We start from the raw sequence: 12550 nt of genomic DNA, 5'->3' as shown, positions 1-12550 counted from the left end.
GCTTAGAAAAGTAACTGCTGCAAAGTCACAAAAATAATAAGTAGTTAGAGCCTGACCTCAGGTTTGAAACTTTAGAGCCCTTGGTTTTAATTAGTCACCAAAAGTTAGAAACTCAGATGTTTACAGGAGACTGTGCCACATGGGAAGGTACTTGCTTTATCTAAAGGAGTCTGCTGCTTGATTTAAGCTCCCAGTTATTGGGGCGCCTGGGTGGCTCAGTCGTTAAGCGTCTGCCTTCAGCTCAGGTCACGATCCCAGGGTCCTGGGAACGAGCTCTGCATCAGGCTCCCTGCTCAGCGGGAAGCCTGCTTCTCCCTCTCCCACTGCCCCTGCTTGTGTTCCTGCTCTCGCTGTCTCTCTCTGTCACATAAATAAATTAAAATCTTTTTAAAAAAAAAAAAGCTCCCAGTTACAAACTGTTGATATGCAGATGTTTGGAACTTGCTAAAGCTTCCTTTTTTTTTTTTTTTATTTCCAAGAAAAGCCAGAATCTGGACTTTTATATGAAATCTCCTCATTTTTAACTGTTGGCAACTAATTTAAATTAAAACACACTAATGTCAAACAAAACACAGGGGTTACCAGTTTGGACAACAGTTGCACTATATACTACACTGCTTCTCTTAAGAGGATGGATGCGTTATTCCCTTCTATTCTTGATTTTTTTTTTTTTAATCCTCTAGATTGTTCTTTTGTGAGAATAGTTTTTCTAATGCTGTTTATTTCTGTTAACTATATTCCAAAGTATATGGCAATATATTAAACTTGCTGTGCTTTTTAGAACTTAATTGTAATTGTGGTGAATCATCTTTGTATTATTAGAATAGTGATGCTAAGAATTCTCATGCTTCAATTTTACTATATTCTCTGTAGACCTGGTGATGACTGGAAAAAGACTTTAAAACTCCCTCCAAAGGATCTAAGAATCAAAACTTCGGTAAGTTGATTGTAAAATTCAAGGGGCAAAATGGTGTGGAAACCAAAAGTGAAGTAGTTACTTAATAACAGGCACTGTGTGTTTAACTCTTCTGTTGAAGTGGTTGACATTGTATGGATCATATATGATGAACTGCCAAAATTTTTCACTGTTTGGAGTATTATATTAATACAGTAACGTGTGTCTGTATTTTAAATACTGTATTTATACATCTGTATATTTTATCTGACTTTGATGGAGTATTTTCATTGTTTGCAAAGCATTTTCTCAAAATTCTCTTATGCTCCCAGCAATTACAGTAAGATTCAGGTTAGGTATTATCCTTGTTTTGTGGATGAGGACAAGGAAGTTGAGAAATTCGTTCTCTTAGCCCAGTGTTCCCAACTAGGGGTGATTTTTGTCCCTTAGTGGGCATTTAGCAGTAGCTAGAGACATTTTTGATTATCACAGCTTGTTAAACTCCATGAGGGGGATGCTACAGGATGGCCCCTTACCACAGAGAATTTTCTGGCCTAGTGTCAGTAGTGCTAAGTCTGAGAAATCACAATTATTTACAATAGGATATTTGCAGGCAGTGAGTGGTGGAGCTGCAGTTTGACTTCACATCTTGTGATTTGTAATTCACAGCATGATGCTTTACATAGAAATAATAGTATTCAACCAGTCTTCAGGAGAATATGACCACAGGGTGGCCTTTCCCTAAAACATTTTTTAAGTGGGCCTGTGTGTGTTAAAGAGTGGTTATTCCTTAGGAATACTTGAAATATAGACCAAGACAGAGAACTCATTTGCATATATTTATATTTTAAATGGGGTAGAGGAAGAATAAGTCTCAAACTTTCTTAAGCATAGTAACTACGAAAGGAACACAGTTGTACTTTATTATTTTGTTGTCTTATTTGCTTTGTTTGACTAGGATGTGACCTCCACAAAAGGAAATGAGTTTGAAGATTATTGTTTGAAACGGGAGTTACTGATGGGAATTTTTGAAATGGGCTGGGAAAAACCATCTCCTATTCAGGTATGTTTTCCCTTTTCATCCACATGTGATGTTATGAGTTAAACATTCCATACTTTTTGATCTGTGTGAATGATATAATTAGCATTTTTCTCGTGTATACAAGTGCACATACACACTTTCTCTGAATCATTTAAAGATAAGTCACAAAATCATGGCCCATTACTTCTAAATATTTCAGTGTGTATTTCCTAAGAAACAGGACTTTTTCTTTTTGAGTAAGCTCTGTGCCCAACGTGGGGCTTGAACTCACGACCCTGAGATCAAGAGTTGTATGCTGTACCAACTGAGCCAGCCAGGCGCCCCTGGGGATGTTTTCTTGTGTAACCATAGTACAGTTATCTTTGGTCAATTTAACATTAATACAGTATTTTTGTCTTTTCTGTCATTTGTATTCTAATTTTTAAATGACCCCAAAATGTCCTTTAGAACATTATTTTTTTCTTTTCTGTACAGGATGCCTCCTTAGATCAGGTATTGCATTAGTTAGGTCTCTAACCTCTTTTAGTTGTGAGCATTTCCCTAGTCTTTTTTTGGTCTTTTATGACATTGACATTAAAAATACAGCCCGGGTCACCTGGGTGGCTCCGACGGCTGAGCGTCTGCCTTCGGCTCAGGTCATGATCTCAGGGTCCTGGGATCGAGCCCCACATCTGGCTCCCTGTTCATGGGGAGCCTGCTTCTCCCTCTCCTTTCCATTCATGCTCTCTCTCAAGTAAATAAAATCTTTAGAAGAAAAAAAAATAGAGCCCTTTTTTTCTAATAGAATATTCCTCATTTTGGGTTTGTGTCATGTCTCCATGCGATTAGCCTCAAGTTATGCATTCTTAGCCAAACTGCTGTAGAAGTTACGTTATGGCCATCTCAAGCCACCACATTTGGAGGTATACACAGTGTCCATCTATTTCTCATTGGTGAATTTAATTTTGATTATCATCTGAAGGTGGTATCTGATTTTTCTACTGTATAATTGCTTTTCTCCCCCTTCCCTTGAAACTAATAAGCAGTCTGTGGGAAGCACTTTTAAGACCATGCAGGTATCTTACTCTTCCATCAAAATTTCTCCCTAGTCTTAGCATCCATTGGTGATTCTTGCATGATTTGATCTTTACTCTGATAGATTATGATGCATTTCCAATGCTAGCACTCCTTCCACATTTGGCCTTATAAAGAAGAGCCTTCCCTGGGGCACCTGGGTGGCTCAGTTGGTTAAGTGACTACCTTCAGCTCAGGTCATGATCCTGGAGTCCCGGGATCGAGTCCCACATTGGGCTCCCTGCTCAGCGGGAAGTCTGCTTCTCCTTCTGACCCTCTCCCCTCTTGTGCTTTCTCTCTCTCAAATAAAGAAATAAGGTCTTAAATTTAAAAAAAAAAAAGCCTTCCTTATCCTTTCATGTATTTGTATATTATCAGTGTGGACTCACAAATTCCCCCCCAGTGGTATTTTTATGGTCAAATTGTCCCATTTTTGGCCATTGTGAGTTCCTTCAGGCTGGTCCCTGTGTTTTTATAATGTACACGCACCTGCTTTTTTTCTGATAGACTATTTTTTTAGAGCAATATTAAGTTCACAGCAGTTGTAGAGATTTCCCATAAACCCTGGTCCCCACTCATGGATAACCTTCTCCATTATCAACATCCCTCACAAGAATGGTGCATTTATTACAACTAAGGAACCTCTATTAACATCATCCAGAGTTTGTTATTTATATTAAGGCCCACTTTTGGCGTTGTACATTCTGTGGGTTTGAACAAATATGACATGTACTCATCATTGTGGTATAGACAGAATCGTTTCACTGCCCTAAAAACCCTCTGTGCTCTGCCTATTCACTCCTCACCTCCCCCACCCCCTTTATTTTTCTTGAGTACTTCCTTTTTTTGGTATATCATGATGCTGAGCTTATCTATACCTATCTTGTCCTAGCCTTGGAATCAGCCGTTTCTCCGAGGAGCCCTGCTTAGTGGGATAGTAGTATTAGAAACTTAAATCTGCATAGTGCATACACTCTTTGCTCTTCAGCCCTTTCAGTGAAAAGAAAAGGAAATATATGTATGTATTATATACGTAATGTATATATGTATGTAGACATATGTATATGTATCTACATACACGTGGGCATAAACACACATTAATTAAAACTGTTAAACCGAAGCTGTAATAAGAACAAACCCTGTGACATCATTGAGTATTTTTTCATTGAGCAAACATGTACTGAGTAACCTAGAAAATGTTAGAGACTGGAGATGTTTTTATGAACAAGACAGGGTTCCTGCCCTCACAGTAGGTAGATAAGACAGCTAGTCGTACAGATGATTTCAGTGTGCCCCTTTGTAGTTGAAATTGCATATATATGTAGCCATTAGAAGAAGTGATCCATATTCCAAGCAGAGAACACTGGGGTAGTGGTTGCCTAGGGGTTTTCACCTTTGTTTGCCTTTGTGGACAAACTAAAGAAGTTTATTATGGCTGAGAAAGTATCGAGATAAGGTTATACATCACCAGATAGGCAATTTGAGTGCATATATGAAAACATTTTGTAATTTACTTTTCTGTAATGTAGTTCATGTTAATCCATTTTATTTACAGGGATGAAAAGTTTCATGAGAGCCTTCTACTGTAGGGACTATATCATTCAACTTTATATCTCCAGTACTTAGCAAGGTGGATGGCGGGAAATGGGCCCTCAGACGTTCAGTGGTATTTAGAATGCTTTGGTGAAATTATGGTTGACATGTCTGCAGGTTAACTTGGTCTATAGAACTATTGAAGAACTAGTCTTGCAGTCAGACTGCCCACATTGAATCCCAGCTCCACTCCTTTATAAGTTGATTATTTGAGTTATCTCTCTAAGCCTCAGTTTCCTGGCCTATAAAATTGATATAATAGTATATATCATAGAGGAGTTGTGAAGATTAAGTGAGGTAATTCATTTTAGTATGCTTGGTATAGTGCCTAGTAGATGATAAATGCTCTATAATAGTTATGGGTTATTACTCCATATGGTAGTTTTATCAAAAAAGGCGATGGGGAGGCAAGAAGGAATAAATGCCCCTGCTTTCCCCAAAAAAAGAAAAGAAAAAAAAAAGATTGGTTCACTTAGCAAACTTAATTCATTTTCTTTTTTTAAGATTTTATTTGGCGGGGGTGAGGGGCAGAGGGAGAAAGAGAAACCCAAGCAGACTCTGCGCTGAGCACAGAGCCCAACGTGGGGCTTGATCCCATGACCCCAAGATCACGACCCAAGCCGAAACCAAGTTGGATGCTCAACCGACTGTGTCACCCAGATGCCCCTAGCTGACTTAATTCTTTTTTTTCTTTTTTTTTTTTTTAAGATTTTACTTATTTATTCATGAGAGACAGAGAGAGCGAGAGGGAGGCAGAGGGAGAAGCAGGCTCCCAAGGAGCAGGGAGCCCGATGCGGGACTCGATCCGAGGACCCTGGGATCATGACCTGAGCCGAAGGCAGACGCTTAACCATCTGAGCCACCCAGGCGCCCATGTATTAAAATTTTAAAATTGACTTTGTTATTTGCACTTTCAGTATTAGTATAACATATAGGCAGTTATCTTTCCAGCCACTTTACCAGTCTTATATTTAGCTTTTTCAGTAAAGTAGAAATAAGTAATCTCCCTCACAGGGTTTTTGTGAGGAGTAAATGTAACATGTAAACAAAATGTTTTGAAATAGCAAAGCAGTGTGCGAACATAAAGTATTATTTTAGGTCTTTAAGACCACCATTCACATTGTCTTTTTCTTCCTTTTGTTTTGCCCAAAATCTGTGAAAAACACAAGATGTTCCTTAGAATTATTCAGTGTAATAAACTGTAAATATTAGGATTTTAGAACCAAAAAGAAACGAAATCCTATAGTAAAATCTAACCTCATGACTGGCCGCCTTCTGTTCATTCTGTTCTTAACTACTTTCCTTGTTTTCCTGTTGTTTTTAAGGTATTATCTTCCATAGTTCTTAGTTTACAGTTCTACCCAGGCATTTTTTTTCCCAAATACAGAAGCCTTCTTGATCAGATGGGTGTCCTCTGCATTTGAGTCTTTTTTAGGAGATGGTGAAATTTTATTGGCTGTAAGATTATTGGACAATGAGGCACTTAAAATTATATCCTCCAAAAAGAATATTTTACACTGACAGGCTGGAACCAGATATACTACAGCTTGCCCCCACACATCTTTCTTTGGTGTAGCCATCTGTGACTCTAGTTCTGGTTCTGAATGCTGTGCTCCATAGCTAGCATAACTTTGCCACCCTAAAGGCATACCCTTATATGAGCGCAGACTTCTTTGGCCTAAGAACCTGTTTTATTCTGCTTAACATTATGAAACCTTACAGAGTTGGCCCTTGAACAACTAGGGTTTGAACTGCAGATTTTTTCTATGGTATGTAAATGTATCTTCCTTATAACTTTCTTAATATTTTTTTCTCTAACTTATTTACATATATAAAATGTGTTATTTTGTATGTTAATTTACATTAATGTAAATATATGACTATTTATGTTATCAGTAAGGCTTCCAGTCAGCAGTAGGCTATTAGTAGTTAAGTTTTAGAGGAGTCAAAAGTTACATGTGGATTCTCGATTGTGTGGGGTATCAGTGCCCCTAACCCCCACGTTCAGGGCTCAACTGTATTAATTTTGCAGTGATTGACAACTCTTACTGTTTCCAGACCCTAGGCGCAACTTTTGAAGACTTTGTAGATAAGATAATGATGAAATGGCAGGTAGTCCATTATTGAGGGAAACATGGGAGTTCGTATTGTTGGCAACAAAATTTCACATCATGGTCAAGAATCTCAACTATTTTGAGAAATTATTTTGTCAACCAGGTTTAATAAGAATTAATAGTTTATTGTTGATAGGAATTACAGCATTCTTAATCCTTTGTAAATCATTTCTCTGGCTAACATGGATTTCTTATTATAGGAGTTGTTTTCCTAAGTTTGCAAAAAAAAAAAAGTCTTTAAATGCATTTCCTCATTAGTTATTGTGGTAAAATTGGGGTGTGTTCCTTAAGTTAGAGATATTTTTGAAATTAATTATCTTCCATATCCTTTTTTCTGGGCAGCAGTAGATAGATACCTGTGACAACCATTGCTATCTCTTCCACCATACTCATACTATTTTTTCCCCCTGAAATTAAGATTCGTAAGGTCACCTGGCCCGAGGAGGTAAAAAGAAACTACTGCCCTAAATAGGGACCCCTGGGTGGCTCAGTCATTAAGTGTCTGCCTTCAGCTCGGGTCATGGTCCTGGGGTCCTAGGATTGAGCCCTGCACTGGGCTCCCTACTCCGTGGGAAGCCTGCTTCTCCCCCTCCCACTCCCCCTGCTTGTGTTCCCTCTCTCTCTGTCAAATAAATACTGAAAAAAAAAAAAAAAACAAAAACAGCTAATGGGGCAATTTTCAGCTTTTTTAGGTACCACACTTCTGTCAGATGCTTCTCAGTACTAAGAAATTGGAAGGTATACTGTGCTTTCGTTGTAAGCAACAAACCAACTTGGGCTAACTTTAGCAAAGGGAAATTTATTGAATGTCAGAGGAGTTCACAAGAGTGAGAAAAGTCACACTTGGAATTGACCAAGGACTGAGGCAGCTCTGAAGGGCTTTCTAGGAAGCTACAGATTGTTACAGGATGTACTATAACAATTTAAATTCTTAGAAGGGAGCATGGAGCTGGCCTGGCTTCAGTTGAAGTCTCCCATTTAGCTGGGGAGGTTGCCTAGACTATCCAGTGGGTGGGGGACATGTAATTCCTCAGAAGAAAGTTAGGGTGCTATTAGGAAAGGGAAAATGGATCCTAGGGTAGCCAAAACACAACAAATACTTAGTGGGTCATTTCCACCTTACAGTGGAACATGGCCTTGGAGAGGCAAGGTGGCGGAATCAGACCTCAGGATTGTGGTGGGGTTGTCATGGGTTTGGTAACTTGACCATGATAAAAATCACATATCACACAATTTCCACATTTAAAGTGGCTCAGTCGTTAAGCGTCTGCCTTAGGCTCGGGTCATGATCCCAGGGTCCTGGGATCGAGCCCCACATCGGGCTCTCTGCTCAGCGGGAAGCCTGCCTCTCCCTCTCCCACTCCCCCTGCTTGTGTTCCCTCTCTCTCTGTGTCTCTGTCTGTCAAATAAATAAAGTCTTTAAAAAAATAAAAATAAAAAAAAGTATACAATTAAGTGGTTTTTAGTATATTCACAGTTGTGCAAATCAATTTTAGAACACTTTCACTAAAAAGAAACTGCTTTAGCAGTCTCCCCCCTCATTTTCCCCTAGCCCTAACCAACCACTAAGCTACTTTCTGTCTCTATGGATTTGCCTTTTCTGGACATTTCATATAAATGGAGTCATATATGGTTTTTTTGTGAGTGACTTCTTTGACTTAGCATTTTTTAGGGTTCATCCATGTTGTAGCATGTATTAGTACTTCTTGTCTTTGTATTGCTGAATAATAATTCCATTGTATGGCTATACTACATTTGGTTTATCAGTTGATAGGGTTGTTTCTACTGCTAGCTGTTTTGAATAGTGCTATGAACATTCACATACAAGTTTTTGTGTGGGAATGTTTTTATTATAAAACAAAAATACCTAACTTGAAAGGATATAAATAACAAAGTATCTGAATCAGCACACAGTTTTTAGTTTTTAGCTTCCTACCTTCTTTCTTTTCTCCCTGGTAGCTCCCATGATTTCCTCTTGGGTTTCACAGTTGTCTGAGCCTGACTTGAATTCTCTTTCATCATATTACATAATCTTCCTAGCAAACAGTGGTAAGAGACAGTGTGGATGTGTTGAATTCCCTGACTGCTCACCATATGGGGCAAAATATCAGTGTATCTTAACTTAGAGACTAGCTTTACTTACTTTTTTTTTTTTAAAGAAACCTTATCTTTAAACAGTTTCTATAGAGCATAAACCCTATCAGAGAGTGCAAGGGAATAGAAGTTAGTGGTCTTAATCTAAGAAGGTGAACCCAAAATGGGAATTAGGATACCCTTAAGCTAGTTCTAACCTGCCTCACTTCATTCAAAAGTTTTATTTTTTTTTTTTAAGATTTTATTTATTTGAGAGAGAGAGAATGAGAGAGAGAGAAAGCACATGAGGGGGGGAGGGTCAGAGGGAGAAGCAGACTCCCTGCTGAGCAGGGAGCCTGATGCGGGACTCGATCCCGGGACTCCAGGATCATGACCTGAGCCGAAGGCAGTCGCTTAACCAACTGAGCCACCCAGGCGCCCAAAAGTTTTATTCTTTTAAAGAACCTGACTTGAGAAGTCATTGGGAGGCCCTTGGAGACCACCTAGCCTTTTATTCTGCTATAGAACTGAGTAGTGTGCAAGTAGCCTATTTAAAAACCATGGAAGAAAATGAACCCATGGGGGTAATAAGCCCCCAGAGCAACTGTAGATTAACAGTCGACTCAAAGTAGGAAGGAAGAGATTAAGACCCAAAGGGGCAAAGCCAAGGATTTTTTCGTTTGGCCTGCTTTATTATAATCAGACTGTTTAATGCTGGTTATAGGAACAGAAGGTAACAAGAGTATTGTCATTGGACCATTTTTACAATTCTGGGAGCTGTGTTTCTTTTTCTGATCATGTGGAACCCTTCTGACCCCTGTGATGGGTTCTAGGTAGGATGAGTATTATGGTGGAAAATGCAAGTCATGATGCTTATTAGATGTTGCTGTAATAACGATTTTAAAGTGTTAGAGATAGTTCTTTTGGTCATTAGCTTAAGTATAGAAATGATGTTACAGTGATTATGAATCTCATTCCTAATTTACTTTCATAATTCTTTGGTTTTAGAAATTAAAATTAAAAATTCTAGTTTTAGAAATGGAAATGTTCTTATTCCTCCCTCTTTATATCTCTTCTGCCTATATATGTGTATGTGTATATGTGTATTTAATTAACAGTGATTTGGGAGAATCCTTTGCTATTGCTTAGGTAGCTTGTCCTAGTAGGAAATATTACCTTTGCAAAACACACATGACAAAGAAAGCTAAATGTGAAAATGAAAAGTCACGCTCTGATGTGACCGTGGATTAAGATAACTGGAATAGAATTGAGCCTCCAATTGAGGACATTTCAGGACAGAGAAGTTGGATGTGAGCCATTGACATTGTGAGCTTATATGATACAATAAGTCAGATAGGACCTGAAGTTAAACTTTTCCAGTTGATTCCTATTTTTTGCGATGATGAGTTGTCAAAGCTGCAGTTTTTCATTGTGGTTAAATTGGCTTACTTGTCTCAAAACGTACAGTCTTCCTTTGTATTGTTCGTGCCATTTTTTTCTCCCACTTTTTCATTATGAAATGTCCTTCACTTTTTTTTCCTGTTTATTCAAATCCTATTTGTGTTAGCCCAGGTTCCTCTTCTTTGTTTTCTTTGCTGTACGTGCCCAGCTTCCTTAGACCTACACATTCTCACACATACAAATCCATATAGTTTTTATTACATTGGGATACAGTTTAATAATACACTATGAGCAGTTTCATAAATACTGGTTGATAATGATGGTGATGTTGACTGATGATTTACTTGGTCTCTGCCTAGTCTTATAAAATGCAAATGTGGGACACTTGAAAGCTGTACCAAAGAGGTATACCTCCAGTATATTTTAGAGAATAATTTGCTTATGTACTGTTTTTATTCACAAGTAATTTGCATCTTCTTGTCTCTTAGGAGGAGAGCATTCCCATTGCTTTATCTGGTAGGGATATCTTAGCTAGAGCAAAAAATGGAACAGGCAAGAGCGGTGCCTACCTCATTCCCTTACTTGAACGGCTAGACCTGAAGAAGGACAATATACAAGGTTAGTTTGTTTAAACTAAAAATGGCTGTTTTACTTTGGAGTTGTGTGGAAGATATTATCATTTCTTTTTATAATTTACATAATCTGGGGTTAGTATTTGGCCCAACTGTCTTATAAAGTACCCAGCTTTTGGGCGCCTGGGTGGCTCAGTCGTTAAGCATCTGCCTTCGGCTCAGGTCATGATCCCAGGGTCCTGGGATCGAGTCCCACTTCGGGCTCCCTGCTCGGCGGGAAGCCTGCTTCTCCCTCTCCCACTCCCCCTGCCTGTGTTCCCTCTCTCGCTCTCTCTCTATTATTTATAAATAAATAAAATCTTTAAAGAAAAAAGAAAGTACCCAGCTTTTTAAAAAGATTTCTATTTTCAGAGGAGTTTTACATATTACACAGTTTTGATAGTATTCCCGTGAAATAGGCAAAATAAGTATTGCCTTATAGATAGGAAAGCAAAGATCATGAAGTTGTCCGACTTTGCTACTTACAAGGTGTGGAACTGAATTGTTTCTTGGGGCACCTGCATGTCTGCAAGAGCTCATGAACGTTTTCCTGTATAAAAGCCTTGTGGTTCTGGAATTTTTAAGAGCTTAGTAGGGAAGAAACAAGTTTCCATAGTTGTATGCAAAGTAAGCTTATAGTTAAATTTTGACCTCTAAAGCTTTTTCTGAAATTTTCATAAATTGATCTTGATCTGTAATCATTTCTCCCATTTTCCGTTTACCTATATTCATGTGATGTAAATGGAACCTGGGCAGCAGGAGTTTCCTATTCAGGTGTTTAGTGAATCCCTTACTGAAATATTAAATTAATAAACCTTGAGCTAATGGTTGCCAAGTCAAAGAACCCTTTAAAGGTTTGTAACTAAGGAGTACCAGGTTTATAAAGCAGTGTTGCTGAGGAAAAGTCTAAAGCTAGAACACTGTAATGGGTTCTTTTTTTTTTTTTTGTAAAGGAGATTTACTTATTTACCTTTTCACAATTAGGCTTATTATGATTCAACTTTTTAATATGTCCTGAGCATCTAGATTGCAAGGGGCAGTATTTCTGTAGCTTATTACACTCTTAAAATACGTTTCTTTTTTTCTATTTTCCAGCAATGGTGATTGTTCCCACTAGAGAACTTGCTCTACAGGTCAGTCAAATTTGCATCCAGGTCAGCAAGCACATGGGAGGGGCCAAAGTGATGGCAACCACAGGAGGAACCAATTTACGGGATGACATAATGAGGCTTGATGACACAGGTAGGAAATGATTAAATGTGGCCTAGCTCTCCAAGTGTAATTACAGACAGGGGCGTTTCCTGAACTTACTAAAAGTTGTTTTTAAGAATTAAGGACCAGGGGCGGCAGCTGGGTGGCTCAGTCAGTTAAGCATTTGCCTTTGGCTTAGGTCATGATCCCTGGGTCCTGGGATCCAGCCCTGCGTTGGGCTCCCTGCTCAGTGGGAGCCTGCTTCTCCCTCTCCCTCTGCCTGCCTGCTTGTGCTCTCTGTCAAATAAATAAATAAAATCTTAAAAAAAAAAAAAAAAGACTTAACGATCAGAAACACTGCCGTAGAAAAATGAATAAAGGAAATGACCATTCAAAAAAAAAATTTGATAGTAATTGAAAGGATATTCAACCTTGTTGGTAATTTTTTTAATGTAAATAAAAATAGATTGATATTGTATCTGTCCGATTGGCAAGGCTAAAAAAATATTAGTAACCAATAATAACTTTGAGAAGAAATAGGCTGTCTTGCAGTGTGAGGGTATAAATTGATAGGATC

The 12550-nt window shown here is 38.4% G+C and overlaps 1 protein-coding gene across 3 annotated transcripts in view; it reads left to right on the top strand.

Annotated features, from left to right (window-relative positions):
* The window catches only part of DDX6 (DEAD-box helicase 6), a 33874-nt gene that overhangs the window by 5525 nt on the left and 15799 nt on the right, over positions 1-12550 (top strand). For all 3 annotated transcript variants that reach the window (XM_025893352.2, XM_025893353.2, XM_025893354.2), the window contains exons 3-6: positions 874-937; positions 1854-1958; positions 10660-10789; positions 11878-12024. In XM_025893352.2, coding sequence (XP_025749137.1) covers positions 874-937; positions 1854-1958; positions 10660-10789; positions 11878-12024 — 446 coding nt within the window. The remainder of the gene's footprint in view (positions 1-873; positions 938-1853; positions 1959-10659; positions 10790-11877; positions 12025-12550) is intronic.

Source organism: Callorhinus ursinus, unplaced genomic scaffold (genome assembly GCF_003265705.2).
Source record: "Callorhinus ursinus isolate GAN/ISIS: 27379988/994484 unplaced genomic scaffold, GSC_fseal_2.0 scaffold19, whole genome shotgun sequence".
NCBI lineage: Eukaryota > Metazoa > Chordata > Mammalia > Carnivora > Otariidae > Callorhinus > Callorhinus ursinus.
This window is presented reverse-complemented; position numbering and strand designations above follow the sequence as displayed.